At 36.0% G+C, this 13,637-nt stretch overlaps 1 protein-coding gene across 5 annotated transcripts in view; it reads left to right on the top strand.

The window, feature by feature from the left end:
• The first annotated feature begins 1,194 nt into the window (after nt 1-1,194).
• Nucleotides 1,195-13,637, top strand: part of sntg2 (syntrophin, gamma 2) — a 37,530-nt gene continuing 25,087 nt past the window's right edge. The window contains exons 1-4 of one of the 5 annotated variants that reach the window (XM_083545564.1): nt 1,195-2,007; nt 9,915-10,052; nt 10,961-11,017; nt 12,734-12,791. In XM_083545564.1, coding sequence (XP_083401690.1) covers nt 1,939-2,007; nt 9,915-10,052; nt 10,961-11,017; nt 12,734-12,791 — 322 coding nt within the window. In that variant the 5' untranslated portion in view covers nt 1,195-1,938. Of the gene's footprint in view, nt 2,008-9,914; nt 10,053-10,960; nt 11,018-12,712; nt 12,792-13,637 lie in introns of those variants that run through there. The other 4 variants (XM_083545566.1, XM_083545565.1, XM_083545567.1 and 1 more) reach the window with 4 other exon arrangements.

Raw genomic sequence — 13,637 nt, 5'->3', positions numbered from 1 at the left:
CATCTTAATAAAACACTTTTTTGAGTCTTTAAGAGCAAAGCAATGTTGCTTGATATTTTCACTGCTGTTAAAGACACATAAATATTCTATTGATGTCCATCTCTCTATGCGAGTCAAGTGTTTTTATCAGTGTAAATGAGTTGGGAGCAAGAGACAGGGCTTGGAGGGAGGGAAAAAAAAAATTATGCTTTCATGCTAAACTGTTGATGCGGCGTTCCCTAAAAATGTGAAATATCTTCCCCAGGGTGACTCGCATCCTGACATGCAAGGAATAACAACCATTGCGGAGGAGGTGAACAAAGCTGCCTCACAGGCTCAAGCGAAGGTGTCTCCCACCATTTCAGTTAACCGCTCTGTCATGCTGCGTTCCACCGAGCATATCAGGATGAGCGTGGTGCAAATTTAGACCCCGCATGCCTCCTTCGCCCTTGCCAAACTTGAGCCTGTGTGGTGTGCACAGGCCCTTCTGTTAGTCAGCCCATGTGAAATGAATGTTTATCAGTCAGGCTGTCTAAGCAGCAGTGACCGGCTCTTTCTGAAGCCAGGGCCGCTGGATCTGCCTTTGGCCTTGTTCCCAGCCACGCTTTGCATTCCACTTCACATCACACACAGAAGGCGCTGAAATGCACTTTTACAGCTCAGCATGTACATTGCAACATTTGACACTTGTTAAAGGTCTTCAGAGAAATGAGGTGGATGGTGAGCATTGATTATTTTTATTTTTTTTCCAATCAACAGTAAAACTTGGACACCCATATTATTATTTATTTTACACACAGCAGTAACCAAATATGCTGGAATTAGATTAAGCTGAATGAGCTTGAAGTAGGTAAATTGTCTAATTGTCTGCATTAAGATTCTGCCAGCTACTGTTTAAAGTGTAAAGAATTTAAAAAAAAATTGCCACTTGTACTCGATTTGACCTTGCAATATTGCAAAACCTTGCTGAAAAGTTGGCTCACATCATTTATTATTTGCAATTATCATCATGTTGAAGGTCAATGCCATAATTCATCCAAACATGAATTACTACAGACACTTACAGAACATCTGAAATTGTTCAGGATGGTCACAGTGCACTTTAAATCGTGGATGCCTTATTTACGCACAGCATCTCTTTGTCTTAGTTTTACAATATTAAAAACAAAAAAAAGAAAAAAAAGAAAACAGCACTGATGTATCGTGCTGCTTAATCACAGCATTTAACGCACTTCATTTGATAGCTGTCTAGTATAGAAATTGCTTGTGTTCTCTAGCAATACCCGTCATTCTCTTCGCTCATTCACTGCCTTCTTAAAGGGCATCGTGTCACGAGACCTGATGCACCACCTCAGAAAGCATCCAAACCGACGAGACGACTCAACGAATTACTCCGGCTATAAAGAAGAACAGGCTACGACTCCAGTATGCAGCCCAAATTCGCGGCTTGGTAATGCATCCAGGGAAATGTTCCACTTACGACGAGTTTCGACTTACAGGGCAGTCCGACGTCACGCACGCGTTTTGAGCGCGCGGTGAGAGTCGCAGCGTTGTTAAACGAGCTGCCATATCCTCCTCGTGCCCCCTGTATCCATCTCGAACTCTGTTACGCGCGCGCAACTAAGGACACAGACGCCTCGTCTCAGACTTCCTGTCTTCTCGGAACTATGTCTCTGTCTCTCGCTCTGTCATTAAAGGTGGAAGTTCTGGTTTCGGTCTAGGCAATGCCACTACTTCTGGCTGGAGCAGGAACTGTACAGACCGCGCTCTGAGAGGATATTTCTCAACCTGTGCCCAACTTGGACGAGGCTGAATCGTTTATAAATGAGTGCGATGCTCGGCTCCGGGGGAAAGTGAGCGAGCCTGAAGCCCGTGTTTCCTCTCGCCGTGTCTCCGTCTTTCATCTGGATAGATGTGTGAGCGACGTGCTTTCGGCTCGGTGCAGCGGCTGCGCGGGAAATGAACGCGGCCGGCAAACGGCGAGCCGATCCGCTCGAGCGCCCCGGCAGCCTCTGGCTCCCCACATGGGTGAGGAAACCTGGGCTCTGTTCCTTCAAACACGCTGGAGCAAGAGCTACTGATCACTCAGCATGCTCGTTGATGAGGCTGATGTAAGGGCTCGGTAAACATGAGAGAAATATAGGATCGGTATTGCAGCTCCCTGTACTCACACATAATGCAACTTTGTAATGCAGAGGGAACCGAAACGCGTTCATACCTTCAATGCCATTCGTTTTATTCGCGTTATAAAAAAAGCGTTGCTTTTGAGTGATTATTTGTGCAACATATAACCACATTCAGTTCATGCCTTGTACACTTTTGCACTTCTCATGCACTTAATGCAATTATCTAGAATGACCTATAAGGCAAAATGATTTTTTATCATGTAGAAGTTACATCATGTAATTAAAAAGTAAAAAGCAATGACTGTTCTATCAGTTATTATTTGTTACACAGTATGATTAGGACTAGTGTACAGCTATTTGTTTGTTTTTTAATCAGCCTGGTATTTCTGTTGCTAGTGCTGTGGGTGTTTAATCATGATCTTCTCTATATATATAATGTGTGTGTGATCTGGATATGTAATTTCACACCTCGCTATCATGCAGAATAGATGCAGAGCACAGCATTTTGTGTTGGATTGCTTTTTGGTTTTCATTTTCATCTCTTTGAAAGATCAGATGTGACAGAGTATTGACTATTTCTCTTTTTCCAATTCCTAAAGTCATTATATAGCGTAACGTTTGTAGTAATCATGAAGTTTCCCTACAAAGAAGAAAACCACATCATAAAAATTGTCTTAGTCATATTATGGAATCGGATTGTCTGTGTTAGGGATGTTTTTTTTGCTGATCAGGTATGCTGTTAGTGTTGAGCAGGTAAGTGAGTATTGAAGATTTCATTATTTTGTCATAGCTTGTATAATTTCCTGTATTCTTTTAAAAACATCCTCAATTTTCATTATTTTTTTGTTTTTTTGTCAGTTTTTTGTTAGCTTATAATACATCTGACAGTGGTGATAATAAGCTCTGAGCTTTAACATTTAAATGTCAGAAACTTCAGAAAAAGCCAAAGCAGCTAATTGCTCATGAACCTTATCTGTGCTAATTTCTCCTGACAGCTGTGCATGGAAAGGAAGTGAGATGTTGCAGAGGTTTACATGAATGTCATAGGATCTAACAAGATACCTTTATAGGCCTTGACCCAGGAAGAACAGAAACCATTAATGCGTAAAAATGTCAAACTCTTTGTATAGACCTTTATGTGTAATGCTTCTCTCATATGTATGTTCTTAAAACATTGCAATGTTAATTAATTTAAAATACACAGCCATAAATATACTTATTTTCTCATGGTGCTACTGCTCAGGAAAAACTCAGATAGATGTTCCAAAACTCAGAAATGTGTTAATTTCAGGTCATGTTAATGTAGCAATCGCTCAGATTAGACTCGCTAATTACACACATTTCTCACGATGCCATTTCTCCATAAACCCTTACTAGTTTATTAGATCTGTACTGTTTGATGACACTTATTGAACAAGTTGGTGTTGCTATACAGACTTTTCTGTAAATGGCTATTCAGTTTATAATGGAGATGTCTAATATGTGTCTGAAATGCTAAAAGGTTTGAGTAATTGACTTCTGTCATATTAATTTTTTATCTGAGCTAAGGTTTTAGCTCTTGTGTAAAGGGTGACTCATTGTTATTTACAATGTGGCTGAAACAGCAAGATATTGCAAGACAGCAATTCATAAGACTAGTGCATAGATTCCATAAGAAAAAAAGAATTTGTGAACATGAGTGAATTAGATTTGTGTTTTGTGATGTAGACACATGGTTTATATTTCAGTTTTTCAGCTTTTTATTATCTACCATGCTGATTAAAACACAAGCATCTGTGTAATGGGCAGCAACGTGTAATAACACATCAGAAATCATCTTTCTATGAAAATTTTTTATTCAAGCAAATTTTACATCCGTCACATACTGTTCTTCCAGAAAAACATGCAAATTTTTTATTTTCAGATATTAATCATATGATGGCATATAGCTTCAGCAAAATTTTGATTATGCCATGCAAGTCTGATGCACATAATAAATATACAAAGATACAGAAGCATGACAAATATAACAGTAGATGAGCAACCAATATGGATAGGATTGTACATTCTATCGTTTGTTGATCTTTTTTTATAATAGTGGCCTTTGTGGTCCTAAAACTGCAACAGCTTGTAATATGCAAAATGGCACACATCCAAACTATAATTTTTGTATTGTGTTCTCTGAGCACTGTAACCTCATCTCAGAGGTTCTAGACAAGTTTTCTGTGAGCAGTTTGATGAATCATACCACTGGCAAAAAAAATAAAAATAAAACAACATCAACTGATTGTACCTCCTGTAGTCTCAGAAGCACTTTGCTTGCACAGCTGATGCAGGACTTCTGCCTGAAAATGTTTCTACTTATTTGAGCTTCTATCTCTTTTACAATCTGCCGGATTGTAGAAAATGTGAAGCATCTACTGGTACTCCGTAAAAATAGAACAGAACACTCTCTGGCTTTATTCACAAGCAAATTCTAGCTTTGCAGAAGTATAAAAACCAACAGACTATACTAAATGACTTACATTAATAGAAATAACATTGCTTCTTAATATTAATTTCTTTACTTTCACTCTAAATGTTTGGATGGATTGTGTATTGCATTAGTCTTATTTGACATTCATCACAATGGTCTTGGACAGTGTTTGAGCAAACAGGATTATTTTCAATGTTATTTTATCATCATTTCGACACAGCTGCCTTTTCACTAATTTAAATACTGACTAATATTTAATCACGATCTTAGTCCATGTTTTTTTTTTTTTTTTACTTTTTTTAGACAAGTCTATTTTGTCTGAAATTACATTTTATAAATCAAAGGTCTTAAGTATTGTACTGGCCTTATTTTGATATTAGAATCAAACCACATAATATGACTTGTGCATGCACATCTTGCCAGAAATAGAGCCAGGATTGTAAGTTATGTAGTAATCAGTGCCAGGGTGGTGTGTCTTTACATTTACATTTGTGGCATTTAGCAGATGACCTTGTCCAGAGCGTCTTTACCTTCACAGAGGTGATAATTTTCCTTTAGCTTGTCCTAAAATGATATATTTCTTGTATAACACATGCGTTTCCCAAAATTGCACTCAATCATTTCATCACACTTTTACTAACCCTAATTATAACTTTTTTTTATCCTGGTCAGGGTTGCAGTGAATTTGAAGCCTGAGGTGGGAAAATACAGGCAGGCTATCACAGAGCACCATGCACACACATTCACACATTGAGGCAATTTATTTTGGCTATTACTTGTTTTGGGAACATGTTTTGGGAGGTGGGAGAAAACCAGATAAGCTAGATGATGGGATCATGGGATAGGTACTCTTTGAGACAGCACCACTCACCATTATCCAGAGCTTGGGTACTGTATGCTTTGCTATGTTGCCACTCCGCAGTGATTATTTTAGACACATGGCACATTTAATTTTCTTATCTGTCCATAATTATATTAAATATCTTATCAATTTATAAGAGTTGTAAACAATCTTTCCTTTTCATATTTTTTTCTCTCTTTTGAATTTTAATAGAGCAAGAAATGTAGTTTGTCAACTGACTGATAAACACAAAGCTAAACATTCTCTGCCCTCAAGCCACTCCTACAGCTAAAATCTTAAAGGAATTGCTTTGCTTCAAAGGCACTTATACAGTCTCCTTCAATAAATGTTAAATATATGTTTTTCATATTCAATGTTTTTACCATAAAACATCCATAGAAAAAGATCAGTGTACTATTTGCTTTAGATTATGTGTATCATCTGTGATATTTTTTTTTTTAGATATAAAAGCTATACATCTCTGCATACTATACACTATTTAAGTGAGTTTGAATCTTTTAAGATTACTATTGTCAGATCCCTACTGTTACTGAAAATTAATTGAGAATTAAACAGTGATGTGGTATAAATTATGCTAATATTAATTGCTGCTGGTGTATTGGCATATCTCGAAACATAATGATATAGTCTTAGATACTAGCAAATTAGCTCCCTGAATAAAGCTGGTCAACACTTACCCTGCAACAGGGCTAAGAAATAAAAAAATTAATTGGTTTCCTCCAAGCAGAACCAAGCTGAGAAGAAGAGTCCAATGCCAAAATGACATTTCTAAACCAGATAGAAAAAAAACCCCCAAGTTGATTATAGTAGTTTTTACATGCATTATAACAGGTTATAACAGTATAATATGTTCATATGGGGATATGTTTACAGATAGAACATAACATAAACTATGAAATATTATCAAAAACATAAAACTATGACATATTTATTCATTAAATAATTTATTCATTAATTAACTCATCCCGTAATCATGGGTGTGAAGCAGCACAGTTTATCATGCATATATACACATTCACACCCTTTTTCACAGCTAGGGCATAGTGGATATACTTGATTTTGGAAGGTGGGAGGAAACCTTAGAGGAATCTTACACATGTGTGTATTACAACATGTTACAACATGTAATTACAACATTACACATATTACAAAAGTGCACACAGTTTGAGCTCAGGATCAAACTTGTGACCCTAGAGCTTGTCCGCAAGTTGACGTACACATATTATTGTTTGTCAAACAGTAATGATATTTGGAAGTGTTCACATTATAATAAATTGTCTAGCAGATTAATAGCCCATGCCAAATGTAAACAGTAGATCATTAAGTGTGCTGTTTCACTGGTTTGCCCAAATTATCTTCAGTGACTGTTAATTTGACAATTTCAGATGCAGACTTGTCACAGTACTTTCTAAGCTTGCTAATAATTCAGATGATAAAGATCAGCTCTATTAATGTAGTTTACAGACCCAATGCAAAGGCTCCACTCCTGCATAATTTTTCCCCCACTTACTATTTAATTTTTTTCGACTGTGTGTTTGAAATTTTAATACCCACTGATATATTTTAAGCTTTATTGTGCCATCTCTTTTGAAAAAGTTTTAAATGAGAGATTATTTTTTTTAATTAAGAAAAACAGTAGTGAATATTGAGAATGCTGGTGATTAGTATGACATTTATTTGTTTCTGAGGCTGATATTATGAAAATGGCGATGATGCCATTTAATTATGTGAAGTATGCATATAATTTGTCTTTGTCAGGATATCATTTGGATAGCGCCGAGTCTTGGATGATTAGGTTTTGCACATGAGGCAGGATGGCTAGATTTTTTTTTTGTTGTCTTTAATTCAGTATATTGGATAATGAAGAAAGTTCCTTTTAACTTACAAACTGATTCAGTGCTAATTACTGATGTATCATCTCTGACAACTTTGCAAAGTTAAAGATGGGTTATGTTTCTCATAAGCAATGTAGCATGTCTTAAATGACAGTTCTATTGAAATCACATTAGGAATAATGCTTTTGAGAAAACTTGTAAATTCTAGTTTGTTATATAGCCAATTTTAAGTGTTTCAATATTCTAACTTCATTCAGGTGATAACTGTGCTTCCAGTACCATTTGGCACAAGTTTTTTTTTTTAGATTTTAAATGATCTCTGCTGACCATTTTTTTTATTAGAATTAGACCAGAATGGAAGAGTTGAGATAGATCAATTCCTTTTCCCATCACTTTGAAAAATCTCTAATGCAGTTTTCCTAGAAAGCCTACCATCTAATTCCAAGTTCAAGCTGATTCTCTCTATTCTGTGATTAACATCTTGTTGTACAGTTGTACAGCAGATGCTGAACAGATTTACACCAACTAGTTTTAAGTGACTGTATCTTTTATCTGTGAAAGAAATCAAGTTTAAAAAGGTGAAGTAGGTGCGATGCACTTCATGCTGTAACTACCTTTCACTATCAGTGACTTTATGGATTAAAAGGAGGGTTTTTAATCTTGCAGTACATGTTATATTGACTATTTATCATCTGTCCCTGCTGTTAGAAAAAGGCAATATTATTGGCTAAGGATCTGTGAGAAGCCGACTTGGAGGAGTAGAAAATTATCACTGCTGATCTCCAGGCAGCAGCTGACCTCCAGTCTCCTTCGCAGTAATGCTTTAATTGAGGTAGCCCTGCCATCAGATTCTCTCTCTCTCTCTCTCTCTCTCTCTCTCTCTCTCTCTCTCTCTCTCTCTCTCTCTCTCTCTCTCTCTTTCTTGGAAGAGAACCACTTTTGACAAACCTGAAAGAAACTTTCCTACAAAAGTCAAAGGGCTGTATGTTGTTTTCATTTTTTTAAGCGGGTCAGACCTTCTACTTTTCAGTAATGAAATCATGAAACCCTCAGGCAGGACTACAGAGATAAAAGCAGGAGCAGAAAATGTCAATAGATGCATGCATTTTTCGCTTGGTTGATTTTACCACATCCACCCCTCATCAACTCTCATGCTTCCCATGCTGCATTTCACAGCTATTGAAATGTGTAGTAATGAAAAATAGTGTGCACGCTATGCATCAGCACAGAGAACACAGCATGGTCTTTTCTCTTGGGTCCTGATCCTGCATTTTTTATACTTTATAAACTTTTAAGTGAAACATAGATATATCAAACCTGACCAATGCTGCAAAATGTTCCATTCGCAACCTGCATTTGCAGCTTGGCAAATCTTCTGATATCATTACTAAAATTAATACAGCCTGTTAATTGGACACATTTGTTAGTTGTGATACATGTGTATGGGTCAGCGGGGCAGAAGGGTACCGGTAGTTCATCATCATTGAATCATGCACTAATGTACTGTACTCGTGTCTTAGTTACGCTAGCCATACAATGTAAATCTCAGGAGGCTAACGAAGTCTGGTGCAGATCCCAAAGCACATAATATTTCAGGGTACTCATAGATTCAGGCTCAGATTCTAAACATTGATTAATTATCTTGTCCCGCTGGAATTAGAGGTGAAGCTACTCGACCTAAATGTGCGAGTCTCTTGGGAGAAAAGGCCCGAGTGCTGGGCGGAGAACTAGGCCAGGACAGTGTAACTGTAGACCTACACCAATTAATGTCACCCTTACATGAGTCAAAAATATGCAGACAATGTGTCTGCTAATAGTTAATCCCTTATTGTTTACTTTACACACTACTTTTTAATAACTCAGGCATTTTGTATTGTATTTTTTAAGCAAGGTCACTAAAGAAGAAGAGGAAATCAATGACAGAACATGATTTTTTATATTGAGTCATATATTTCTATACATAGTCATATTCCTCTATACAGACTCTATTTGCTTTTGACATTGTACTCCCTAAATTTACCCTCATAAATATTATAGATTCAGGACTGAAAATCTACTTTCATGACCAGTACAGACCTGTTTGGTACAGACCTGTTTGTATTTTGCTCACGTATTAAGGAATATTTTTCAATTTACCAGCTACAGGAATGTGCGCTTGGGATTAATTTCTGAGTCTAAGTAAATTAACTCGAAAGCTTTATGCTATCTATCCTTAGCACCTTCTTTTTCTTTAAGTGGTAAAGACCTGAAAGCATTTTTTATTTAGTATATGTTCAGTTAATCCTTCGAAAGAGCTGTTTCTTATCAGAAACATAAAATCAATCCCAAGGCTGGAACTTTTCCAGAGACGAAACTTGTAAACATGTTTGTTTTATGAAAGATATTCTTATTTACAAATGCCATTCTCACTGAATTAAGACATATTTCAGAGTCGATTGAGGCGTTGCAGCTGTCAAATGTCCTTTGTTTGCTTCTGAAATTAGAAAAATACCGCTGCTGAAAAACGTGGGATCAGCAGCTATTGAGACTAATACAATTTAGAATGTTGCAAGGCGGGTTTCAGATATGAGAAAAGCCCATTTATACACAGTTATACACACAGACTCATTCAAAATCATTCAACTAACATTGAGTTTTCCTTTCCTTTCTGTTTACAGACAAAAACTGGACTCGCCCTTTTGTATGATGAAAAGACCAGTAATACCTATGACATCCGTTTAAAGTTAACTAAAGAGATATTGACCATACAGAAACAGGATGTGGTCTGCATAGGTGGTGGTGCACATCACTTAAATGTAAGTACTGAGGCCTTGAACTAAACAAAAAGATTTAATTTCACAGATGCTTGAGCTGATTTTAAATTATTTCTCCGGGCAATTTTCACATTTTCAGCTTTTTTAACACTTTTCAGGACCAGTACAATTTAATGGCAGGATGATTGTGCTATAGACAGATTACAGAAGATCAGCAGAAGAAGAGGCATTAGAATTTTTCTGTCAAAAATATTCCTATGTGTGCGTTTGTACGCATAGCTCACACTGTCTTTTTAAACCACACACCAGTTGGTTTATTCTGTATGCCATTCTCCCTGTATATGTAAGGTGACAGAAACACAATTTATTATGCAGTTTGTATACTGAGTTAGTAACAAAAATTCAAACCTCACCACTTCTACAGTATTTACATCCACACAATTATATATAGCAATCTCTTCAAAGAATATTAATGTACTTTTTTTCTTTCCAAAAATTTGCTGCCACTTAGGATGGTTCATGGTTCAAATCTGTCTTGTTTTGTTCTGCTGTGCAGGCCACTTTTTTTATACTTGCCCCCCTCACAATACTGTGGTTGTGCTGTATATTGGAAATGGACTGTTGTGCTGTCCTGTTATGTTCTGTGCTGAGTTTTTATTTATTGTACACATCTGGCTTATATTAGTTACACACTGCACAGTATATAGTCCTATCAGTAGTGCTGTTATTGCTATTGCACCACGGACCTAGAGGAACAAGCTTCTCTTTTTACTGTATATTTGTATGGGATGACAGCAATATACTAAAAAAAAAAAAAAAGTATTATTAGTCTGATATTGTGAATAAGACGTGCATAACATGCTACAGTTATTGAAGCCTTTGTTAAACATTAAATTCTAAATATCATGTTACCTTTATAATCCTACCAACTAAATTCCCCTTTTTTAAAGCACAGAACTGTTGTACTCCGAAGACAGGCAACTGGAGGCCTTGGTTTGAGTATCAAAGTAGGTTCACTTCTGTCTGTTTTTAGAATAAATAGTTAAATAAAAATAATTTTTACTTTGGGCTGTATTCACAGTTGCAAATACATAGTGTGGGGTTGATATTGAAATTGTGCACTGTAGTATCTGAACTCAAGACATACAAGTACAGTAGATTCTGACCTTGAAATATTTCTTGGATTTTATATGCTCAATTGAGCAGTCCATCACAACTCTTTTACAGCTTTGGTTAAAAGTTAAATTGAAATGTATGTTTTGGGAAATAAATGCACTCCAAATATATGGAAATGATAAAATAGAATTTATATTAAATATATAAATAACAATAATTTATTGTATTGCTGTATTCACATGGAGACTAAATGAGATGCATCTTTTTTTTTTTTTTTTTTGAGGAATGAAATGTATATTAATAAACCTATAATATAGACTTGAAAGCATTTATGCTTGATATGCTGAAAGTATAGCATTTTCTAACTCAGAGGTTTGTATTTATTAAATTAACAAAAAAAAACTTTTTCGTTGCTTCCAAGTGGCTCAGCAAAAAAAGTGTTTACCCTATAGGCAGTAGATCCTAAAATCAAATCACTGATGCCACAGCCATCCATGGCAGAGAGGCAATTAAGTTGGCCATGCTTTTGGAGTGGGAGGGATGGCATACGTAGTTTCTCCTGTCAATCAAAGTGACATTCGTGGGCATCTGTGAGCTCATGTCTGTGGAAGAGGAGTGTGTTACAGCAGCTTGAAAAGATGTTTTTGATGCTTTAACATGTCTTAGTTGATGCAACCTTTAACATGACATTTAGTGTTTTCAGCCTGCCTAAGCTTTTTACTTTCTGGGGGATGTACTGGATGAAGGGCTGTTTTCTAAGTTGAGGGGGAGGAATAACTAGTGGAAAATATTAAGACAAATTTCCAGTTTTTTCACTTTATGTATTTTTTATTTGTTACATTTACTGCAGTTAGAAACAAAAATGCGATATGTTTTACTCTACTGCATTTTAGAGGGGTTTGAAATAAAGTTTTTTTTGTTTTTAGAGCTGGTGGCTTAGACTTTATTAAAAACCATGACTATTGACATTTCTACTCAAGAAATATTGGAGGCATGAAGGCCTTTATATTCATAGAAATGTTTTAACATAAGCATCTGTGTAAGCTGCTTCTGAGTACAGAAAACTTTGTTTAACTTTTAACTTTTAACATTTTAACATTGTCCCGAAGTAAATATCAGTGTACATTTTAAATGCTGTTTTAAGTTTTTGACTTTCAACTTTGAATACAGCCCTATATGTGTATATGTTTTGTATAAAAAAAAAAAAATGTTTAACTGAGTCTGTTTTTAGTACTGAGTTTACTTTCAAATATGCTTGAATTGAAATTTGCCATAATAAGTATTAGAGATGTATAAGCTATAAGTGATTGTACATTGGTTATTTAGTGTATGACATAAACACTTTGTTTAGACCTAGAGATTGAACGTTGAGATGAAATTTTGGAAATAATCACTAGTTACATACAAGACACATGGTGTTATGTATGCATGGAATTTTGGAGATGAAAGAGAATGCTGTAGTAGAGATTAAAATTCATTATTCCTTCCAGAAGAAACTTGGATACGTCAACAGAGTTGAATGATTCGCTCGGTTATGAAGTGTAGCTTGTATAATTAGTGGGTTGTAGGAATACTAAATCACCTGGAGGGAGTTTTATTCATTTTAGGGAGGAGCTGAGCATAAAGTGCCTGTGGTCATTTCGAAGATTTTCAAAGATCAAGTAGGTAAGACACTATTATTCCAATTATTGTACTGCTAAATTGGTTAATGTTCAAAAGTGATTACTATATGTTACCCTCCCACTATCAACACTGATAATTTTTTTTTTCGTGTATATAATTTCGAGAGTCTGCAGTCTAAAGCCAAAACCCGCTTAATCTCTTGAGAGAGACTGTTTAATAAGTGTGTAATTAGAGTCCATATGCTTATACTGATGCATGTGCCAAGTTGTGGACCATATGATCTCTGAGCCATGAATTGCCTCATATATAAGCATGCAACATTAGTTTTCTCAACCCAGATATGATATTGTCCATGTCTTTTTCATTTATTTTCTGAGTCAGCTCTGTCTCATACACAGAATCAAAAACTATCCTTGTGCCTTAAAAGTAGATTGGGCGGGCATATATAAAGTATCATGTACAGTATGGCTCACAATAGGAACCCTATTGAGGGACTGAGTAAGCTGTTCAGACTCATCAATCAGAAGAAAGAATATAAAGCAATGAGCAAAACGATTACCCAGAGCATCAGATCAGCATGACGCTGTATGCATTGTTTCAGTCATACTAACATGCTATTACTTAGTCACATTTGCAAACCTAACTCAAAGTCTTGATGAAGATTATTGAAACCTACACTTCAATGACTTCTGCTAAGATGATATACCCAGTCGGAATGTAGTCTAACTGAGCTGTGTATTTAATTTCAGAAAGCTCAAATGTATTTGTTATTTATGACGGAACAAAATGATACATTTCAGAGGTGTATGCATTTTGGATTAAAGCCTATTTTGTATAGCACTCTGCTAAGGGCTACATTGGCAGACTTCTCAGTCACTGGGGCTGATT

Source organism: Silurus aristotelis (assembly GCF_946808225.1).
Source record: "Silurus aristotelis genome assembly, chromosome: 6".
Classification (NCBI taxonomy): domain Eukaryota; kingdom Metazoa; phylum Chordata; class Actinopteri; order Siluriformes; family Siluridae; genus Silurus; species Silurus aristotelis.
The sequence above is the reverse complement of the archived record's forward strand: the minus strand, read 5'-3'. Positions and strand labels throughout refer to the sequence as shown.